Here is a 17,888-nt window from a genome sequence, read left to right on the forward strand (position 1 = left end):
ATGCAGGATGTTTGTAAAATTACTAAACCAAAAGGATGCTTTTGTATTCATTTACAGCAGTTGATGGAAAATAAATAATAAAGAGTTATTCTGACTGATGCGTTGACAGTGTCTGCATTTCTGATGTTCCTTGTGCGTTGTATGAAGCACTCATTGTATTTCCTGGTTAGCAGAGCAACACAGCTAATGCGTGGGCTGCATGTTGGTAGATCTTAATAGTGATGGAAAATTCTTCAGTGAGCACTTCTGTAGCTTATTAGCTTTGTAGCCATCAGTGTAGTGAAGGTTTTTAGTATGATTTAAATGTCCCATCACATGGAGGCCATGTAACTCAAGCACAGCACTTAGGGCATGTTGCTTTGTCTTTGCTTGCAATGTACACTGTCCTGTGATTGGTCCTGATGACCATTATGACACGTTCAGACCAGACACAGAGAGTGTGTGCTGTGCATAAAGGAAATGGCAGCATTGTGCAATGGTGCTATTTCTGTAGAATGTGTTCTGACAGTTTCTTTCTTTATTAGCTCAGTTGAACCACTTCCAGCATTTTTGGCCAGATGTTTCAGATGAGTGAAGCGAAGGATGATATCACCTCCTTTGTTTTGGTGGTTGCCCCTGGATTCTGGCTGCCAGGATGCACTGCGGTCCCTTTTCACAGATCCTTTTGTCTGTTCTAATTAGATTATGCACAAAAAATTCTCCAGGATGTTATGTTCAGATGTCCTTGTACTCTGGTCACTATGACATATACTTAATTTTGCAGAACACATGTTTTTGGAAGGTTTAGTTATCCCATGAAATTTTGTACAAATTGAATACCAAATGTGAGGCAAAAAGGTACATCTGCCTCATTATTTTGTATATATTGAATTTGAAGCATGCATTCTTGATGTTTTGTGTTTCATGCTTCACATTTTTAGAAGGGTGTCTCTGTCAATATAAATAATGTATGTGCACTAGTCGTTGTTGGACGCCTAACTCGAGATGCCTCAGTAAATATCCAGCTATATAAATGGATAGCATTTGAAAATTGTAACCGACGTACGTCACTCTGGATAAGAACATCTGACAACGACAGCACATACAATTCAGAATAAATAACAGAAAGATCTGAGGTGTAACTTCTGCTGATGAGGGACTTGTGAATAACGTAGTTGGGTATCCTTCTTCCTGAATGCCTCTGCTCTTGTAAGCTGGCCGGAGGAGAGACGTCATGCGGTCCTGCACTTCTTGTCTCCCTGCGGTTCACCCCCACATGGGCACAGAAGTGTGGGTGCTGCTGTTCACTTCCTGCAGTGCTGCCCGCACTACACACAGACAAGCTCATGCAGTAAGAGGAACATGTACACACGTGGCCTCCTGTCAGGTATATGTGGTCATATATTATTATATATTACTGTATATATATACTGTACTACAATATATATACCGTTTTATAGTTATTGAGTAAATGCAACATCAGTATCATCCAGCAGGGGGCAACCAATGCATTTTTATTGTGAAATTAGTCTTTAATGTATGCTAATGTTAAGTTAGCGATAAGTGAATGTCACCTTAATGATGATGATATTTAATGTGGACACTGTGGACATCTGTATCCTCCAGGGTCCCTTTGTGCTCTTGGCCCAGTTAGGTGTGCTCTTGTGGTCCATGTGCATCTATGCGAGAGTCTTCTCTGCACCCCTTCCCTGTCTTTTATTATACCTTGTCTGTTGCCCAACCAAAGCACGTGCGCACTCTGTGTCTCACGGGCTGGATACACAGAGAGCTGTGCCTGAGTGAAGTGCCAGGATCCGGACCCGAACACAAAGCGCTCGCAGATCGTTCCAGGAAAGGGTGTGAGCCGCTTGGCACTTTATTTACACATTGTTTCACAGTCCCCGAAGCACCACTGTGGCTGCAGGTACCGTAGCTGTGTGGCGGTGCAGGGGAAACGGGGTCCTGCAGTATTGATTTACAAGGGAAGTGGGACTTGAGTGTCTTTTAATGTAACATCCATGCATTGTTCCAGAGAGAGCCAGTCTGGAGGATGTATAAACTCTCTCCCAGGCCCGACCCCTCTGTCCACAGAGCAGTGTGAACACTCTCAGCCGTGCGGGGCTGGCGCAGTCAGTGCGGGGCAGAGCTTGTTGTGTCTCTTGATTGTGGCAACACTGCGTGTGCAAGCCTCTGTACCAGATCAGAAGATTGCTGTTCTGATATGCGAGTGGTAACCGGGCAAATTTGTTGGAGGATGGTATCAACTGCAGTGTGGAGCTCTGTTGGACTGGACTGATGACCAATGAGTTGTAGGTCTGAAGCCCAGAGAGAGCACTGTTGTTAAATGTCCTTGAATAAGACGTTTAAAAAGTGATTGAGTGAATATTCAGCTTTTAAACCGGATAATATGTCGAAGCTAAGGCTATCCTGAATAAGTATCTGTGAAGCAGCTGAAGCCCACATAAGGTAACCATATCAGCTACCATGTGAAGGTCTATCTCTGTGCCTGACAGTTCATATTCAATGGACTTAAACAGCAGGACCCTCAGTGGCCCAGGTAGCAGCACCTAGGCCACACAGAAGAGCGGTAGAGGGAACAGGAGAGCAGTTGGGCCACGAAAGCCTCTGACTGGCCTCTTATTGCTGACCTGTCAGACTCAGCTTCTGAGTCCACTCAAAGCAGTTTGTGTTGGAAGTGCCATAAAACTGGGGCAAGTTGCAAGACTCTTATCTGCCATGTCCTATCCATGTTTGCGCAGAGGAGACAACCCTTCCTGATTACATTATTGTATGGATTTGCTTAGCTGATGCCCTTTTCCAATGGGCTAGTTTCAGTGTTACTGACTAAAACGCAGAGTGTCGTGTGTAGTGCTTGTGTCAGTGGAAGGTTTCAGGGAACAGGAACACTCTTATCATGTTTGTTGTGCTTTCTTTGTTGCCGATTATCAGTTAGGCCTTGGTTTCTGGTGCTTGACAGATGAGGCGGAGGTAAGAAACAAAGGGGCAAAATTAGCTGTGGCCCACAGCGGTAGTAAAGGGAACTGACCACCACTACCGCAGCCTCTTAAAAATAACTACAAGCTCCGCACTTAACAGGGGCATTGCAGCTACTCTGCAGATATTAAGGGCGCTGCACCACAAGGTTAGTTAGTTTATGATGAAGCTTTGAATCAGCAGGCAGTCAGAACCTCCAGAATTGGCCATGCTAGCATTATTTAAGAAACCCAAAGTAATCCATAATTCCTGCTGTTGTCTCTGCTTGTGGCTGAAGATTTGTCCCCTTATGTATGGCTTCGTTGAGACCAAACTGAATTTTCAGGAAGAAAGTAGAGCATTGTTGTGTTTGGTCTTACATAGGTTACAGTTTTTTTACATGCTACTCATGTATACAGCTGGATATTTACTCTGGGTTATGTGTCTTGCCCAAGGGTACAACAGCAGTGCCCCAGCAGTAGTGCCCCAGCGGACAATCAAACCAGCAAGCTTTTGGTCCTACTCCTTACCACTATGGCGCACTGCTTGCCCTCTCTTGTTTAAGTTCTGAAGGACAGAGGAACAGAATTACTAGCTGGGTGGTTCATTGTAGGTGATGATTGACGTGCATGGTGATGTGAACTGGTTGGGCTGGGGTGCTTGCTGAGATGAGATCCAAGGTGCCACATGCCCTCACTATGAGATCATTCAGTGCTGGCTGGCATTGCAGTTGCATGAAAAAAATCTCTTTAAAAAGGTGTATTTGTATATGTTGCAAAATATATCAGTGATATCCACATTTTATATATCCATTTTTATATTATTAGTATATTGCAGATTTTTTTCCAATAAGTAATTTTTCCAAGTAATTTCAATTTGATTTATATTGCGTGTTACATATTAGTCCATGTTTAAAATTAATTGCTCTGATTTTTTAAAAATATGACATAGTTTAGGCTAAGGCTAAGCTCATCCGTGTAGTTACCTAACCTCTGCATCAGGGAACTGAAAGGATTTTATATAACCAGAAGAGAACACTTAAGCATAGCTGGGCTGGACCTGTGCTGTACTTTGAGGAGGGTTATTGCCAAGGTTAGAGGCACAGAATGACTGGAAGCAGGCCACGGGTTCCTCAGCTGGTGCTGTCACATGTTCCACATTTGGCTGGTGCGGCAGATAGGGTAGGTATTTGCATCCCTGGGCGTGCGGGTGACATGGAGTCAGGGGATTCTCTCTGACCTGGCAGGGTCTGATATCGCGGTGAGCCAGGGTGACTGCTCCGTCGGAGCAAGGAAATGGGCAGAGCGTTTAACCTCTGGGCTCAGTTAGTGTCCAGGCGATCTGGCCTGAGAGCTCTGTCACCGCCATGCCGCTACACCGGCAGCCACACCCCATCCATCATCCCAGAGCAGCAGCCGGGTTTCTGTCCTGCGTGACGACTCAGGGCTGCCAGTCCTGCAGTTACTGGCCCTTTGATAATACGTTACCAGTTACTGACAGATCATATGTCACAAAAAATGTTTTAAAAATGTTTTAAAAAATGTTTTAGTTAAATTACTATTGTATAAATGTATTTTTTCTACATTCAAATATTGTTTTGGTGATGTTGTGTTTCTGCTAGGTGGCAGTGTATCATGGTGGTAAGCAGCAGGGCTCGAAACGGAATGTTGTAAACGCAGTTCTGGGTTAAGTACCTTGCCCAAGGGTACAGCAGCATGGAAATCGACCTTTTGGTTATGAGCCCTATTCCTTAACGCTATGCTACGCTGCCACAACAGTATTGCTTATGCATAGAAAAATCCTTGTTCAAATCTGTCTCTTGAATGAAGGCATTTGAAAGCTGAAATCATATAAAGATGCTTTGCTGTCTGCCAGCGGCTGTTCCTGATGGTCCCACCTAGGCGCTGTACCTTTCTGCAGGTGTAGAATGCAGAATACAAACAGGTACGGTTAGTCCTGCAGACTGCCTCAGGTGTGCGTTCACCACGGCTTTGAGCCTACCTGTCAAACAACTGCCATTTAATTCATCAAATGTCAAAGCCTTCTGCTACCGAAGCTGCTGCGCCTTCACAGAGCTGGAAGGCTGGTTGCTTAACCATTTTTTTGTGCTTTGAAGACCCCAGGGGCTTGCTTTGATTTAGCAAACATTCAGACAGATCCACAACAGCCACACCCTCATGATAATGTGATGATGCTTGTTTAAATATAAAATCCAAAACGCTTTATTAAAAACGGTATTCTGTATCCTGAATACATTTGCTGATATACCAGGTGTTGCCACTTTCACAAATGTAAGGCAGTCAAGGAATAAAGGGAAAACACACATTCTTATCCCCTGTGCAGTCTTCTCCTGCAGGTGGGTCTGCATTCAGGGACGCATGTACACTTCATATCCATAGTGGACATGGTGCAGAAGCCAGTGGGGGTACCATGCTGCACTGTAGTAAGGGCGTGTCCACATTAAAATGCTTGACTACCTGTACAGGTGTTCATCTCATTTCGTTCATACACACATCCAATAAGTTGTGCAGATGCGGGGTAACAAGACAGAATGAAACAGAATGAGAAAGAGTGTACGTGCATGCTGTTTAAATGCCTCCAGGTTCTTGGCCCATGTGGATCAAAATGCTGTTGTTTTTGCAGTAACTTGAGAGCATTCACAGTATGTGAGTACCATTTTTTTTCCCTCCGACACCAAGCAGTATAATGAGCCAAGCCTTTGTAATGAGTCACAGTCCTCGCTATCACAGATGTGGCAGGTGAATATCCATCATGTGGACACAGAGGACCTAAATTCATGACCTCACTCTTACGGGATATTGCACACACAATGACTTTGGCTCTGATATTGGACTGCATCTCACATTTGGTCTATCATGTTGAAATGCAGGTTTTAGTTCCAGCTAAGGGTTAATCAGAGTCAGTCTGACTGTCCCCCTTGAGTGTTTATCTTTAGACTTTAAAGCTTTTCAGATCAGATACTGTGTTTTCATGCTGGAGCTTTTCTCCCTTTGCTGTCTAGCATGCCTGCTGTGCCATGTCTGCTATTTTATTTGCATATTCATCTGCCCTTCTTCATGTCTTTAACATTTACAACCTTTGCAGTGTTATAAATACTTCAGACAGAATACATACATAGACATGACAGCCTAATTCCCTAAGAAAATGTGGAAAAAAAAAAAATCCGGTGTCATTTTGCAGCCACTTGGTTACTCTGAGTATGGTTTGCTGGGTGTCATTGTGACTTGGGAAATATGACTGAGGTATGACTTATATCTGTACTTTATAGTGTTCATATGCCCATCTGCAATATATACAACCATTTCCCGCACATGGAGAGTACCTTGTAGCTTTTGCACAGTGGACTTTACCTCAGGAGTAGGCTCTAGGCACCCTGGTGGAGTGCTTCTGGTTTTTGCCCAAACTCTTAATTTTGATCAGTTACGAGGCCAAATGAGTGCAGGTGAAGGAAATTCACCTTTCAGGATCTACAGTGTTGTAGCACTCCAGAAGCAAGGCCCATTACCCCTGTTCTACTGTACAACATTATATGTTCTTAAGTCTTTCAGCATCAGAAGTTGGTATTTTAAATAAATGTCTTGAGGAAAAACATGTCACGCATAAGGCAAACTGGCCAAAAGGTTTCCACATCTTGTGTTTTTCAGTTGCAAGATTTATACTTTGGGTGCAGATTTTTGATTCTGTTCAAATCAGTATTGTTTTCTAAAAGTCAAACTTGCCTTCATACAAATAAATGAAAAGGCTCCTATTTTCCCATAATAAATTAGCTGAATACTAGTGTGGTGGAAGTCCTAGCGTTTCACCTAGATAAAATAAAACCTAAAAGAGTGCTTGGTTGGACAAATCAAGCATTTGTAAATATATTGCAAATAAATCACCCCGTGTGCTTAGTGTGTCCAACTAAACACTTTGTGCGGGTTAGTTTTCAAGTAAATATTTGTTTTTATGACACTGTATGTGCAGCTAGTTCCAAGCAGGCTCATCTGTCGATAACGTAAGGTAAACTACTGGTATCATTTCTGAGAAAATTGTTATGTGCACTTCAAGATCTTCCCTATAAATGACAACCGTGACAACTGGAATGGAGCGTTTCAGAATCATATAACAGGTTTTCCAAGCCTGCTGCTTAAGGTAAGACACAAGCATGGTGACACTTGCTGGCACTAATTCTGGAATGTATTGTAGGAGAATGTATAGGTCACTAATACCTTATAACAACTTTTTATTGTATTGTTTTCATTGTTTTTATGTCCTGACCAAACTGACCCTCTAAGGTAAACATCTGGCTTTATATTTAAATTTTCTTGTAGCTCATCAATAAATTTGTCATATCATTACAAGTTACATACTGAATTCCCTCCTGAGGTCAACTGTACAATGCCTGAGTCACAACAGAGCATGTAAAGGTGTCTAAATAGGCTTTAAAATAAAATTCAAACAAATGACCATCCAACAGAAAATCCTGCATCTCCAAAATCTCACTGTTGGGAACCTGCTTTAGAAGATCTACATCATCCTCATCACCTTCACCATCCTCTGTGGTGAACTAACCAGTACAAACACTGCCAGCCAACATCCCTCTTGATCCTGTCATTATGATCCCCATAGGGGCTGATCATTATGCAGGAAGTAAGAGGAAGTGAATAGTTTAGTTCCCGTGCTGTCTGATGCCTGATCTTTCCAAACAGTTGAGGCAATCTTAAAAAGGTGGCCTGGGAAAGACGTTTTTTAGACGCACCTATCCCAAGTCTCGATGAGGATATCTAAAGATGATATAGGCCACTCAAAAGCATGGAAGAGCAACATATCATGTGCCCCACCAATGATGGCTTGTTAAATGGCAGCTAAGTACTTCTCTTGTTCCCTATCTATGCCTTCCTGTGTGGGCTGGCCAGCGGAGTGTCTGAGGTCTTCCCCCTCAGGGGTTTATATTGGGAAAGTCTTGCAAAGAAAGCAGTCCGGCTGTCCCTCTGAGAGGTAGTTGGCTCCTGTGGAACGATCTGATGACCAATCAGTGATTTTCCTAGCGGTGTCTGTTGCTGCCTGTAGATGGGGTTCTGATGACTCATGGAATGACTGGTCCTGGATCTGTCCAGCTGTACTTGGGGCTGTGTCTGGAGTCGCCTGTAGGGGGAGCTAGGGCGGCCAGGAGACCCGCTGGCCTGGGGTCTGTCCACTTGCATTTGGGGCTGTGCCTGGGGCTGCCTGTAGGGGGAGCTTTGACGGCCAGCGGGACGGCCAGCGTGAGTGTTTCCCAGCTGCGTTTGGGCTGGGTTGTTTGGGAAGCTGCCGGATGACTTGTCTTGGGACGGGGAGAAGCTGGGCCCAGGCCTGCCCTGACCCAGCTGCTTGCTCTGCCAGTAGTTGTGTCCCCCTGTCAGAGGCCCCACAGCTTTAGGTTGCCGGGGGCAGCCATCGGGTTTGGCAGTTGCTCCTCTGGCTGTACCTCGCCCCTGGCCTTCTTGCTGAGAACGGATGTTGCTGGCTGGAGATCTGGAAGCCGGAAGTGGCTGGTAACCAAGCAGAGGAAAACACTGGTTAACGTCTCTGCTATTGTGTCTGTGTGTAAGTGGATGATTAAAAAGGATACTAGGAGTATTTACAGACTGCCATGTTTAATGAATAGTTTTGTAATTGAACTGTCGTGCCTCTTTTTCATGAGTATGTATCCCACAATCCCCTGTTTGCCAACAATTTCTGCTCATCAGTGATGGCTCCACCCTCATTAACGCCCTCGAATACTTCTATAGCATTTTTGAATTTGGACTCTCAGAGTTGGTGAGTGACTTGAATGAGCAGTTAGAAATTGCTTACAACATTTTACAGTATTGATCCTCTTTGTTAGCGTAATTAAAGTGAATCCTTACCTTCTTTTTCTCAACATGTCCATCTGGTTGTCTTTGCTTCTTCTCTTGGCTTGTCTGGACAACTGCCGATAGTTGCTGGTTGTCTGACTGGGTCTGTGGTGCTGGTTCCACCTTCGACTGCGAAACTGCAACCACGGTATTTAGTTCATTGGGGGGTTTGCCTATGTCTACACAGTTTGATCCAGTTAATGCTCTACTTGATCTGAGATCAAGCTGTGAGCCAAAATGGTCAGAGCCATTGCACTCATAATATTCCTCTGATGTGCTGGAGCCATCTTTGGGACATTGAGCTTGAGGTGCTGTTGTGCAATTCAACCCAGTTGCACTGGTTTCCACCTTGTGTTCTTTTGGTTTATCTCTCAAATCATTTATACCTGTGATTCTGTCTCCTGCACCCTCTGTTGGTTCCTTATATGGTTGTGTGATTGAGGTGGAGACTGTGTCACGAATCAGAGGAGAGTCTGTGGTATGTGGAGGAGTCAGGCCCTGTGAGCTTGATGGCGTTTCAGATTTTTGTTCTGGCTTTTTGGTCAAGGTGATCCCTGGTGTGATTTCATCAGTGTGGTTAACAATAAGCGGCTGAACAGTTTTGGGTGTGGGGATAGGGATGGGAAGGGGTGGTGTGTTCTTCTCTCTCTGGATGTTCTCTGTATGCAGGGTTCTGTCCACAAGTTGGGAGGGTTTTTTAACTTGTTCTGTCTGGCTCTTTTGAGGCTCAGGCTTTGTATGTTGCTGGTCCTGGACAATTGCTGGATTAGCCGGCAGATTTTCAGGTCTTGGTCTGGGGCAGGCCTTGTCAGGGAGTGGTTCCTCAGATTTGACAAAGGGGTCCTTGAAGCGGATAGCCTGTGAGGTCTCAAACATCTCAGAGCGCATCAAGTGGACCTGCACGGGCTTGCTGGAATCCCGGATGTTGATGAACCCGATGACATCGCTGGGTGGGTCTGGCTCTGGCCAGGTGGGCAGATAATGGATCATGTTAGCCCTCTCCAGGTCGAGGAGCCCCGGGTGGATTGGAGGCATCTCCACCACTTCTCTTGGGCGCTGGAGGACTTTCTGCACGGGATGGTTGCCGTTGCTGTTCTTGGGGCTGCTCTTGTCCGAAGACTCTCTGCTGTCACCCTCCCCGCCATTACAGCTGACCAGGGCATATTTGGGGTTGATGAGTTTTCGGGCTACGGCAGCGGAGGTGACAGGCATGGCTGTAGCTTGTGGCAGGGGCTCGGGTGCGGGCTCTGCTGCCAGGTTGATCTTGTTGAGGTTTACATCTCTGGATATGAAGTATAGTTCCCGGAACTGCCTGTCAAAAGTCTCTACGGCCTGGCCTGTGAGCACTGTGATGAGGTTTCTGTCCAGTCTGGATGCAGTCCACGTGTAGCTGAAAGAGCATTACACAAAAGACAGCACTAAAACTCTCATCCTATTCAATTAAGGTCACGCTTTAGACCAGTGATTCCCAGCCACAGTCCTGGAAAACTACTATGTACATGCTGGTTTTAGCCAGGCCGAACCCTTGAATAATTAAAGTAACTGAGAACTGCCTGCTAATTTTTGTGGTGATCAGTTATTTGTGGTGCTCGCATAACCACACCAAACTCTGGGTGTCAAATCTCCACCTCAAAATGGGTTGTGTTAGGCACTCAGGGTTTGTCCTTTTTTCAAAATCTGATGCAAAATGTTGTGGTGCATGTACTTTATCACAGAAGCTGAATAAATTCAAATGTATGGACTTGTTATAACAGATAACTTCACTTGTGAATGCTGTGGAGGCCAGCTGTTTATTTACCTCTTGACGTAAATAGAAAACATATTCTAAAATCGCTTGCTGCAGTGAGTCATCACAGACTCTAACAGTACCCAGTATTATGCTCACCACCCCATGTTTATCTCCAGTATTCACTCGATTCCAGCATCTGTTCATTGTAGTCTTTCTCTTCAGCCAAACATAGCCCTAATGAGAGGAGCACTAGGGTGTGTTCTCTTGATGTGGAAGAAGAACAGAACCCGGACACACCTGTAGGACCCTGTCACGGCTCGATCTCCATCCACAAACATGAACTTCTGGCTCAGAGACCCTTGCACCTTTTTCAGGGAGCGCGTGTGGATCTCTGTCCCGCCGGTACTGCGCACTCTCAGATTCTGAAAGGGTGTGACACAGAGGTGAGGATTTTCCCTGTTAAATACAGTGCTACAACAACAACAACAAAACACTCACAATTGTTCCTGTGCTTTTTCTTCAATATCTCATGTCAGTCAGGAGACAGTTCACAATAACACGATATGTTGTGTCTTTCTGCAAAAACAGCTATACTGTGTCAACTGCAGACGGATTTATTGGAAGAGAGAACACATGGAGCCGTGTGCTCTCTTTGGTGATGAGAAAACATATCTTGTTTACAACTGATTCAACGATAAAGGGTACTTAGCCTTCTGAAGAGGAGAACTTTGGACGCTGGCTCTGCAAAGGACAGTATCTCTTACTTGTTTGTATGTTGTGTTGGCTATCATTTTCAAGACCCTAGATATGGGAGATATTTCTTTTATATTTTATGTTTCTTGTCAGAGATCTTATTGCCTTTTCCTTCAATGGTGAGTGTAAAGGCATGAGAATGCACACTGTAATGTAACCTAGTAACTTGTCCGCCTATCGGGATCAACAAGAAGCTCAAGTCTCTTGGAATGCCCCTGAGTCTATATCTGCATAAAATACATGGATGCTCTAAAAGCAGTAGATTTTACCGAGAAGCTGAATGATTTAGAAATAAACCTATCTTCCCTTGTGTTTGTGCAGATTCCATCACAGCCTGATGTACTATACTGTTAAATCAGGGCTCCACAGTCTACCATTTTAAAAGTGTCTGTGCGTCGTCAGCTGTTATTTTTGCTGCACCAGCAGTTTGCTGGAATGTTAGGCCTAGCATACAGATTCCGAGCGTTTCTCTTTCAGAGAGGCTGATTCAGTCAGCTCCACTCTAATAACATTTCAAAATGCCTCACTTGCAAAGCAGAAGAAATACTTTCTACAGCTTTATGTATATATGCCACACTGTGTAGTGAGTGCATTATATGCGAGACTTTTTAAAAATACCTTTGGCATTACAACAGACTAGCTGAAAGTGAAATGACATTTATCTGTAAATGACTGACACTGCATGTAAAACAGTTCACATTGAAACGGCAGAAGGGAGGAAAGAGTGAAAGTGATGGTGCTCAATTTATGGCATTTTCACTGATGTGATAACACACACCTTGAGTAGCCGTTGTTACAAAAATAAAGCCCTCCTGAATACATTTGGTCGGATGTAGCAAATGTTTTCAAATGAGCCCTGTACGTTCCACCAGTGAAACCTGATCTCTGATCTGTGCTTGGTATGTCCAACTTAACACTTTCCCAGGGGTTCAAGCCCAGGCATGCTGACTTTTTTTCAGAACAAATTTTAAATTTAAAGCTTTTTTTTTAAAGCTCCAATTAAACGTACCCCTGAAAAGATATTGGTAAGGTACTGATTGGTAACTACTGATACGTTTGACAATTGTAATGTAAAGTACTGGTATTTTCCCAGAAAGGCTGTGGTGCCTTTCTCATGGGGGCAAAGTCAATCTCACCTCATCATTAAACATTTAGGAAGGACCAGGCAGAAAACATCTGTTATCTTGCCTGCACCATGAAGCTTGCCCTGCTTAGCCTTGAATTGCCGCGCCACACCCAGAGTCTTTCTCATGTCATCTCTGGGTCAGTGATTTATTAGAGACAGTTTTGTGCGCTTGTGCAGGCACTCCTCTTTACTGTTTATTTGCTCAATGCAGACGCTGTTGACAGCTTGTCATAGGCCTGGTCTGTCTAGCTCACCATATTCTACATTGCTGAGCACAGAACATTTATGAGCAGAGGAGAAAGTGCAATGATTTTGTGTGTCTAGATTTTGCCAGTGGCTGTGGTGCTGATTACCATCTGCAAAGCAGGAATGTCTGCAATGTGTTGCTGTGCCTCCCATATCTGGCATCAGATGGGCTCTTTAACCACGCAGTTAAAAGTCAGTTATCCAGTTGATAATGTGTTTGGGCTATCTCTAGCGTCTATCTTGATGTTAAGTGTTTTACGTGTATCTGGGTACTCCCCCGCCCCGCTATGGGAAAGTGGAAACCATGAAGGCTGCGAGAAATCTTGCTTAGGAATAATCACAGCAGTCTTTGTCTTTCTAACACTCCTGCTGATTCCTATAACTTTTCCTTGCACCTGTAGTCTTCTCCTATCACAGCTTTTGAATTCTTCGATAAGACCCAAATCGTCCATGAGTGCAGGTTAAAATAAAAACAAGAATCGACCAATTGGCCTGTGAAATTACATCTTGATATGACATGGTCTGTGAGAATTTCACGGTGAGAGGAGACAAAAGCCGACATGCCTTCAAGTGCCCTGTGTGCATTTCTGCCTTCTTGCACATGCTCAGAAAGTGTGGCAGCCCACGGGCTTCCAGTATAATGTACACAGCCAGCTTCCGTTTGAAACAGGCGTCAAGCAGGTCTTTAAAAATGTCCACATCTGTAAACAGGTCCATGACCACAGCAATAACCTGTAAAGTAAACATGCTTACATTAGATGGGCTCTGACATTCCAAACACTGTTTCATCCTGTCTATGTAACAGCCTTGTGAAAGCGGTCTGATGCTCTCTCTTTCTTTCTCGTGATCTCTGTCATTGTCATTGGTGCTCAGTCATTGCACACTGAACCTGCTGTGCTTTTATAATCATTTATCTGTAAACATTTGACTGGTGAATGTCTTTCCAAAATGAGAATGACATCATACAGGAACTGGAGAACTGGGGGGCAGGACTGTCTCAACCAGCAGCTCCCGTCATGACACAGATATATGGAACAATCTCTTTTTTAGGTGTATTTTCATTGCATGAAAAATCTTTAGTGCAATGTGTTATGTTTCTGTGTGGTTTTCTCAGAGAAAAAACAAACATTTTTGCTGCATGTGACCTAAAAGCAGTATTTTTCAACTGTGGCCTTTTTAGCTGTGTTTGTCTGGGCTGATTAAAATTAATGTTAACTACACTCAGAGTTCCTTCAGGGGGTGCTTTGACCTGCACGCAGCTCCAACTTTCAAAACTCCACATCAGCCACATTTCAGAGACAAAGTCCCTTAACATAATAACAAATTTAGTCAGAATACCATTTTTGGTTACCATCCAGTCTGTCATGGAGAATAGGGCTCATTGATCAATTTCAATGCTGTATGGAATTCATAGCTCAGCTGGAATGAGAGCAAGTACATGTGCTGGTTTCACTGCACCAGAGAAGAAAAAGCTGCTCTTGCAAATTTGGGCAGCATAATAAAGGTTTAACTCTTGATAAAAGTGAAATATAAGCCTTGTTATGACATATCTCTGACACCATGACTGAGGTCTATTGCAATTTATGTGCAAATTATGTGGTTTAAAAAAATGTATGTGCAATTTAAGGATAAAATTATAGGCATTATGTGATAAGGATGACGACTATGATGATAATGAAAATGATTATTATGATTGTTCTTATTCCAAGTTTAACTAATGTGTTATGCAAAGTAACACTTTTATATCATTGTTTTTTTGTTATTTTTCAAAGAATATACTGTTTTAAGAATTAGATTTTGTAACTGCCATTAGTTTTCTTTTCTGTGAACCCTGATCTTATTTTGATAGCTAATTTTTAAAAACTTTTTGTCAATTTGACTTTGCCTGCATTCTGTTGCACTCTGAATTTATAGGCAAACACTACTAATAGCCTAGTATTATGGACTTTAGTAAGTAAACAAACGCATAATTGTTACATGACCTTGTACACAAGACAATATCGTACCTTCTGTGCCTGCGCTATGGTTTTCCTGACTACTTCTTTGATATGCATCTGTCCGTCCATTGGAGGTTGTGTGTACACATTAACACGGGTCACTCCTCGATAAGAACAGCAATCAGGCCATCCCATGTCTAGGTCAGGAATCGAACTGTCAGAACGCTCCGGCCAGTACTGGAGAGACCCTGTAACATCCTCACTCTCTTCCCGACCATCTTCCGCTGAAGGCTCAGAGCCAGGCTGGTACAGCTCCGCAGTACCTATCAGCTGGTCCAACTCCAGCTCTGACAGAAACGGACGAACATCGTGCGTCTGCATATACTCTTGGAAAGCGTGTCTCCCGTCCTGGATGAGCGCCTCCAACGCCAGTCGTTGGTCCTCGCTGTAGAAGAACTCGGGTTTGGACTCGTGCAATCGCCAGTTCACGTGGTTGTCATCCAAGCACTGAACCTGTGACAAAGCCATTGTTTGTGAAATTTAACTTCCCAAATAAAAGTAAAGCCCTATTTCAAATATTTCCGTTACGGATCATGTTTTTTTTCAAACACCTGAAATCTAAACAAGAATAATCCACACGTGAAGAGTGTCTTAATTCCGATTCGTTTTTGAGAATATATGCAGGACTCTTAACATCCCGGCACGATGGTGTTGTTTTCTATTGGCCTGTTACGGTCTAATAGTTAATGATTCCTCATCTGTTCCTCTGAGGTTCAAAGCATGTTCCTGTTGATAAACGTCCTAAACCTCTGACACATCAGCCTGCGTGTCCTACATTGCCGCTGACACTGATGTGCACAGGTAAGGCAAGACACACCTACAACGCGTGACCAGGGAGAACACGCCCAGATCCTGACTCTGCCCGTGAGGCAATCCTGTCCTGGCTGTGTGTGATTCCGGAGCAGGAGGTATGCGCAAAATCCGTTAATGACAATTAATGGTTGGCGCTATCTAAATGGAAAATTTCTACCAGAAAAGGTTATGAACATTTAAATGTCATCCAAACAATTTCATTGAGTCACGCACTTAAATGGTTTTTTTTATTTTTTTGCTTTTTTCATTTTGTTATATAACCAGAAATGTCAGTTCAATAGCTGGTTGGAGCGCAGTCGGAACTTGTTGGAATGAAAGAACATTCGTTTAAATCAAGGAGGTTTACAAATAGGCCCATGTATGATTCATAACTCTATCTATAAATATCCTTCGTTGAATTATTTGCAATACTTTTGTAATTGGTATATTTAGCTACTAACCTAACAGGTGACAGTAAAAGCGCAGAAAGACTGTTTGCGACTTACCATGCGCTGTGTTAAATATAATGAAAACCATTCAAACTATATTTTGATTTTATGCTAAATTTCACACTAAGAAACTATTCGTGGCTGCAAAGTCGGCCAATTCCATATTGGGCTGGGTGCCACTATCCACAAGATCGCATGCAGGCAGACTTATCCCACGACAACTCAGCCAAAACACCACGCTGCCAAAGCGTTGCAATAAGACCAAGGTTCAATTGGTGCCAAGAAAACATTGTGGTAAAGCTAGAGACAAGCATAAGTGGTGTCGTTTTAACAGGTACGTTTACATCCCTAAGACAACTTTGAGACACAATGAGAAAATTGGATTCACCGAACTCGTGACTGAGAGACTACTGCGCAAAGACCGCTGCCGGTCATTTTACCTGAACACACAGTCAAAAGAAGTGAGAGGAAGCACAATCATCATGTCATCTCTTTGAGGATTAGTTCACGAGGCCATTTTCCAACACACCTTTACGTTCACTGTAAACTGCACTGCAAAAAATCCAAATCTCACCAAACATATTTGTCTCTTTTCAAGTCAAAATATCTCTTTACACTTAATATAAGACACAGTCACCAAACAAGCAAAATTTCCTTGAGCTACAAGGACTTGTTTTTAGACGGTGCATCTTGAATATCTGTGTATTTCCACTAGTTCCATTGGCAGATTTTTCACTTCTTACTAGCAAAAAACACCTTGTATTAATTATTTTATTTCTTATTTTTGAAGGGCTATTTTTTGCAGTGTGTAAAGATATTAAACACAGTTTAAAAAATGAAACAAAATAAATAGTAGATGGACTGGACACCACCTCGCCAGGGTGTCTGAAAGATTTCAGAGAAGAATCCTTTTTTTAGATGCGCATACGGACTGTCATATATATCAAGATGGCTGTATTGAAAACAGCAAGCTGTTGGGGTGGTTCTAGAAATAGTTGCTTTGAGTGCTCTTGTGTTTGGCCTATATTTATTTTTGCTTCCTCAAATGCTGTGTCTGTCTGCAAGCACTTTATTTCCCTTTTTTTAAGAATGTGGCTTTTCCGTCTCTCAGCTATAGCTCCCAGTATTCTCCTAATGAAGAGTTGGGACCCAAATAAACTGTAACCTATGTAAGTCGCTTTGGATAAAAGCGTCTGCCAAATGAATAAATGTAAATGTAAATGTATTTACATAAATGTAAATGTAAATAAAGCTGTTTACGTTGCTTTTGTAAACCTCAGTGCCAGACAGTTTAAGTAGTAGCTTTTTTCAATTTATACTTTGCATTTTCATTCATTTTTATTATTAGCTCTGCTTTTTTCAACATTAAAAAATGTTGTTAATCATACAAAAATGAAGTCCCTTTTGCCAGGGGATGTGACATTCTGGTTCCAAGGCTATACTTGGCTGAAGGTTAATTACCAGGCTTTGAGCCCTTGCACATGCATGGTTATGCAGGGGATAGATATGTGCCCTGTAGGGTGTGTGTGAGTTGTTTCTTATTCAAACACATGGAAATAATTCCCTGTTCTGAGCCTGAAGTGTTCGCCTGTTTGCATAGATTGCACCATTACCAACTCCCGCAAATAAAACCTTTGTTGATTGTCAGTTTAGAGACTGTGGTTGTACAAGACACTCCCAATTGGATTCACCTGTATATGTTATGCTTTACAAGGGGACCGGAGCTGTTGTCTCAGAAGAATGATGTGATGCATGTTCTGACATCGTTTAAACATACTGTATATCTAATTAAAGCTGGAAAGGGAAAGGGTTAAACTGGACATGAATAACACACACCAAGCCACTGGTCTTTACAAGCCGGCCTAAGATACAAATGCTAACAGCTTAAAAATCCTGATCATAACCACACATTGACAGGAAGTGACAGCATTTACTTAGATCAGTTCTGTTTTGACCTGAAAAAGTGCT

General features: G+C 43.0%; 1 protein-coding gene across 1 annotated transcript; it reads right to left on the minus strand.

The window, feature by feature from the left end:
- Positions 1-6,645: 6,645 nt before the first annotated feature.
- Positions 6,646-15,267, minus strand: si:dkey-27o4.1 (protein FAM83G). The gene is made up of 5 exons (XM_036553027.1): positions 14,689-15,267; positions 13,247-13,414; positions 10,855-10,979; positions 8,841-10,218; positions 6,646-8,483 (listed from the first exon to the last, which is right to left on the minus strand). Exons 1-5 carry the CDS (start codon positions 15,145-15,147, stop codon positions 7,842-7,844), a joined length of 2,772 nt encoding a protein of 923 aa, XP_036408920.1. The 5' UTR covers positions 15,148-15,267; the 3' UTR covers positions 6,646-7,841.
- Between the last annotated feature and the right edge of the window lie 2,621 nt (positions 15,268-17,888).

The sequence above is a fragment of the Megalops cyprinoides genome, chromosome 19, assembly GCF_013368585.1.
Source record: "Megalops cyprinoides isolate fMegCyp1 chromosome 19, fMegCyp1.pri, whole genome shotgun sequence".
Taxonomy (NCBI): domain Eukaryota; kingdom Metazoa; phylum Chordata; class Actinopteri; order Elopiformes; family Megalopidae; genus Megalops; species Megalops cyprinoides.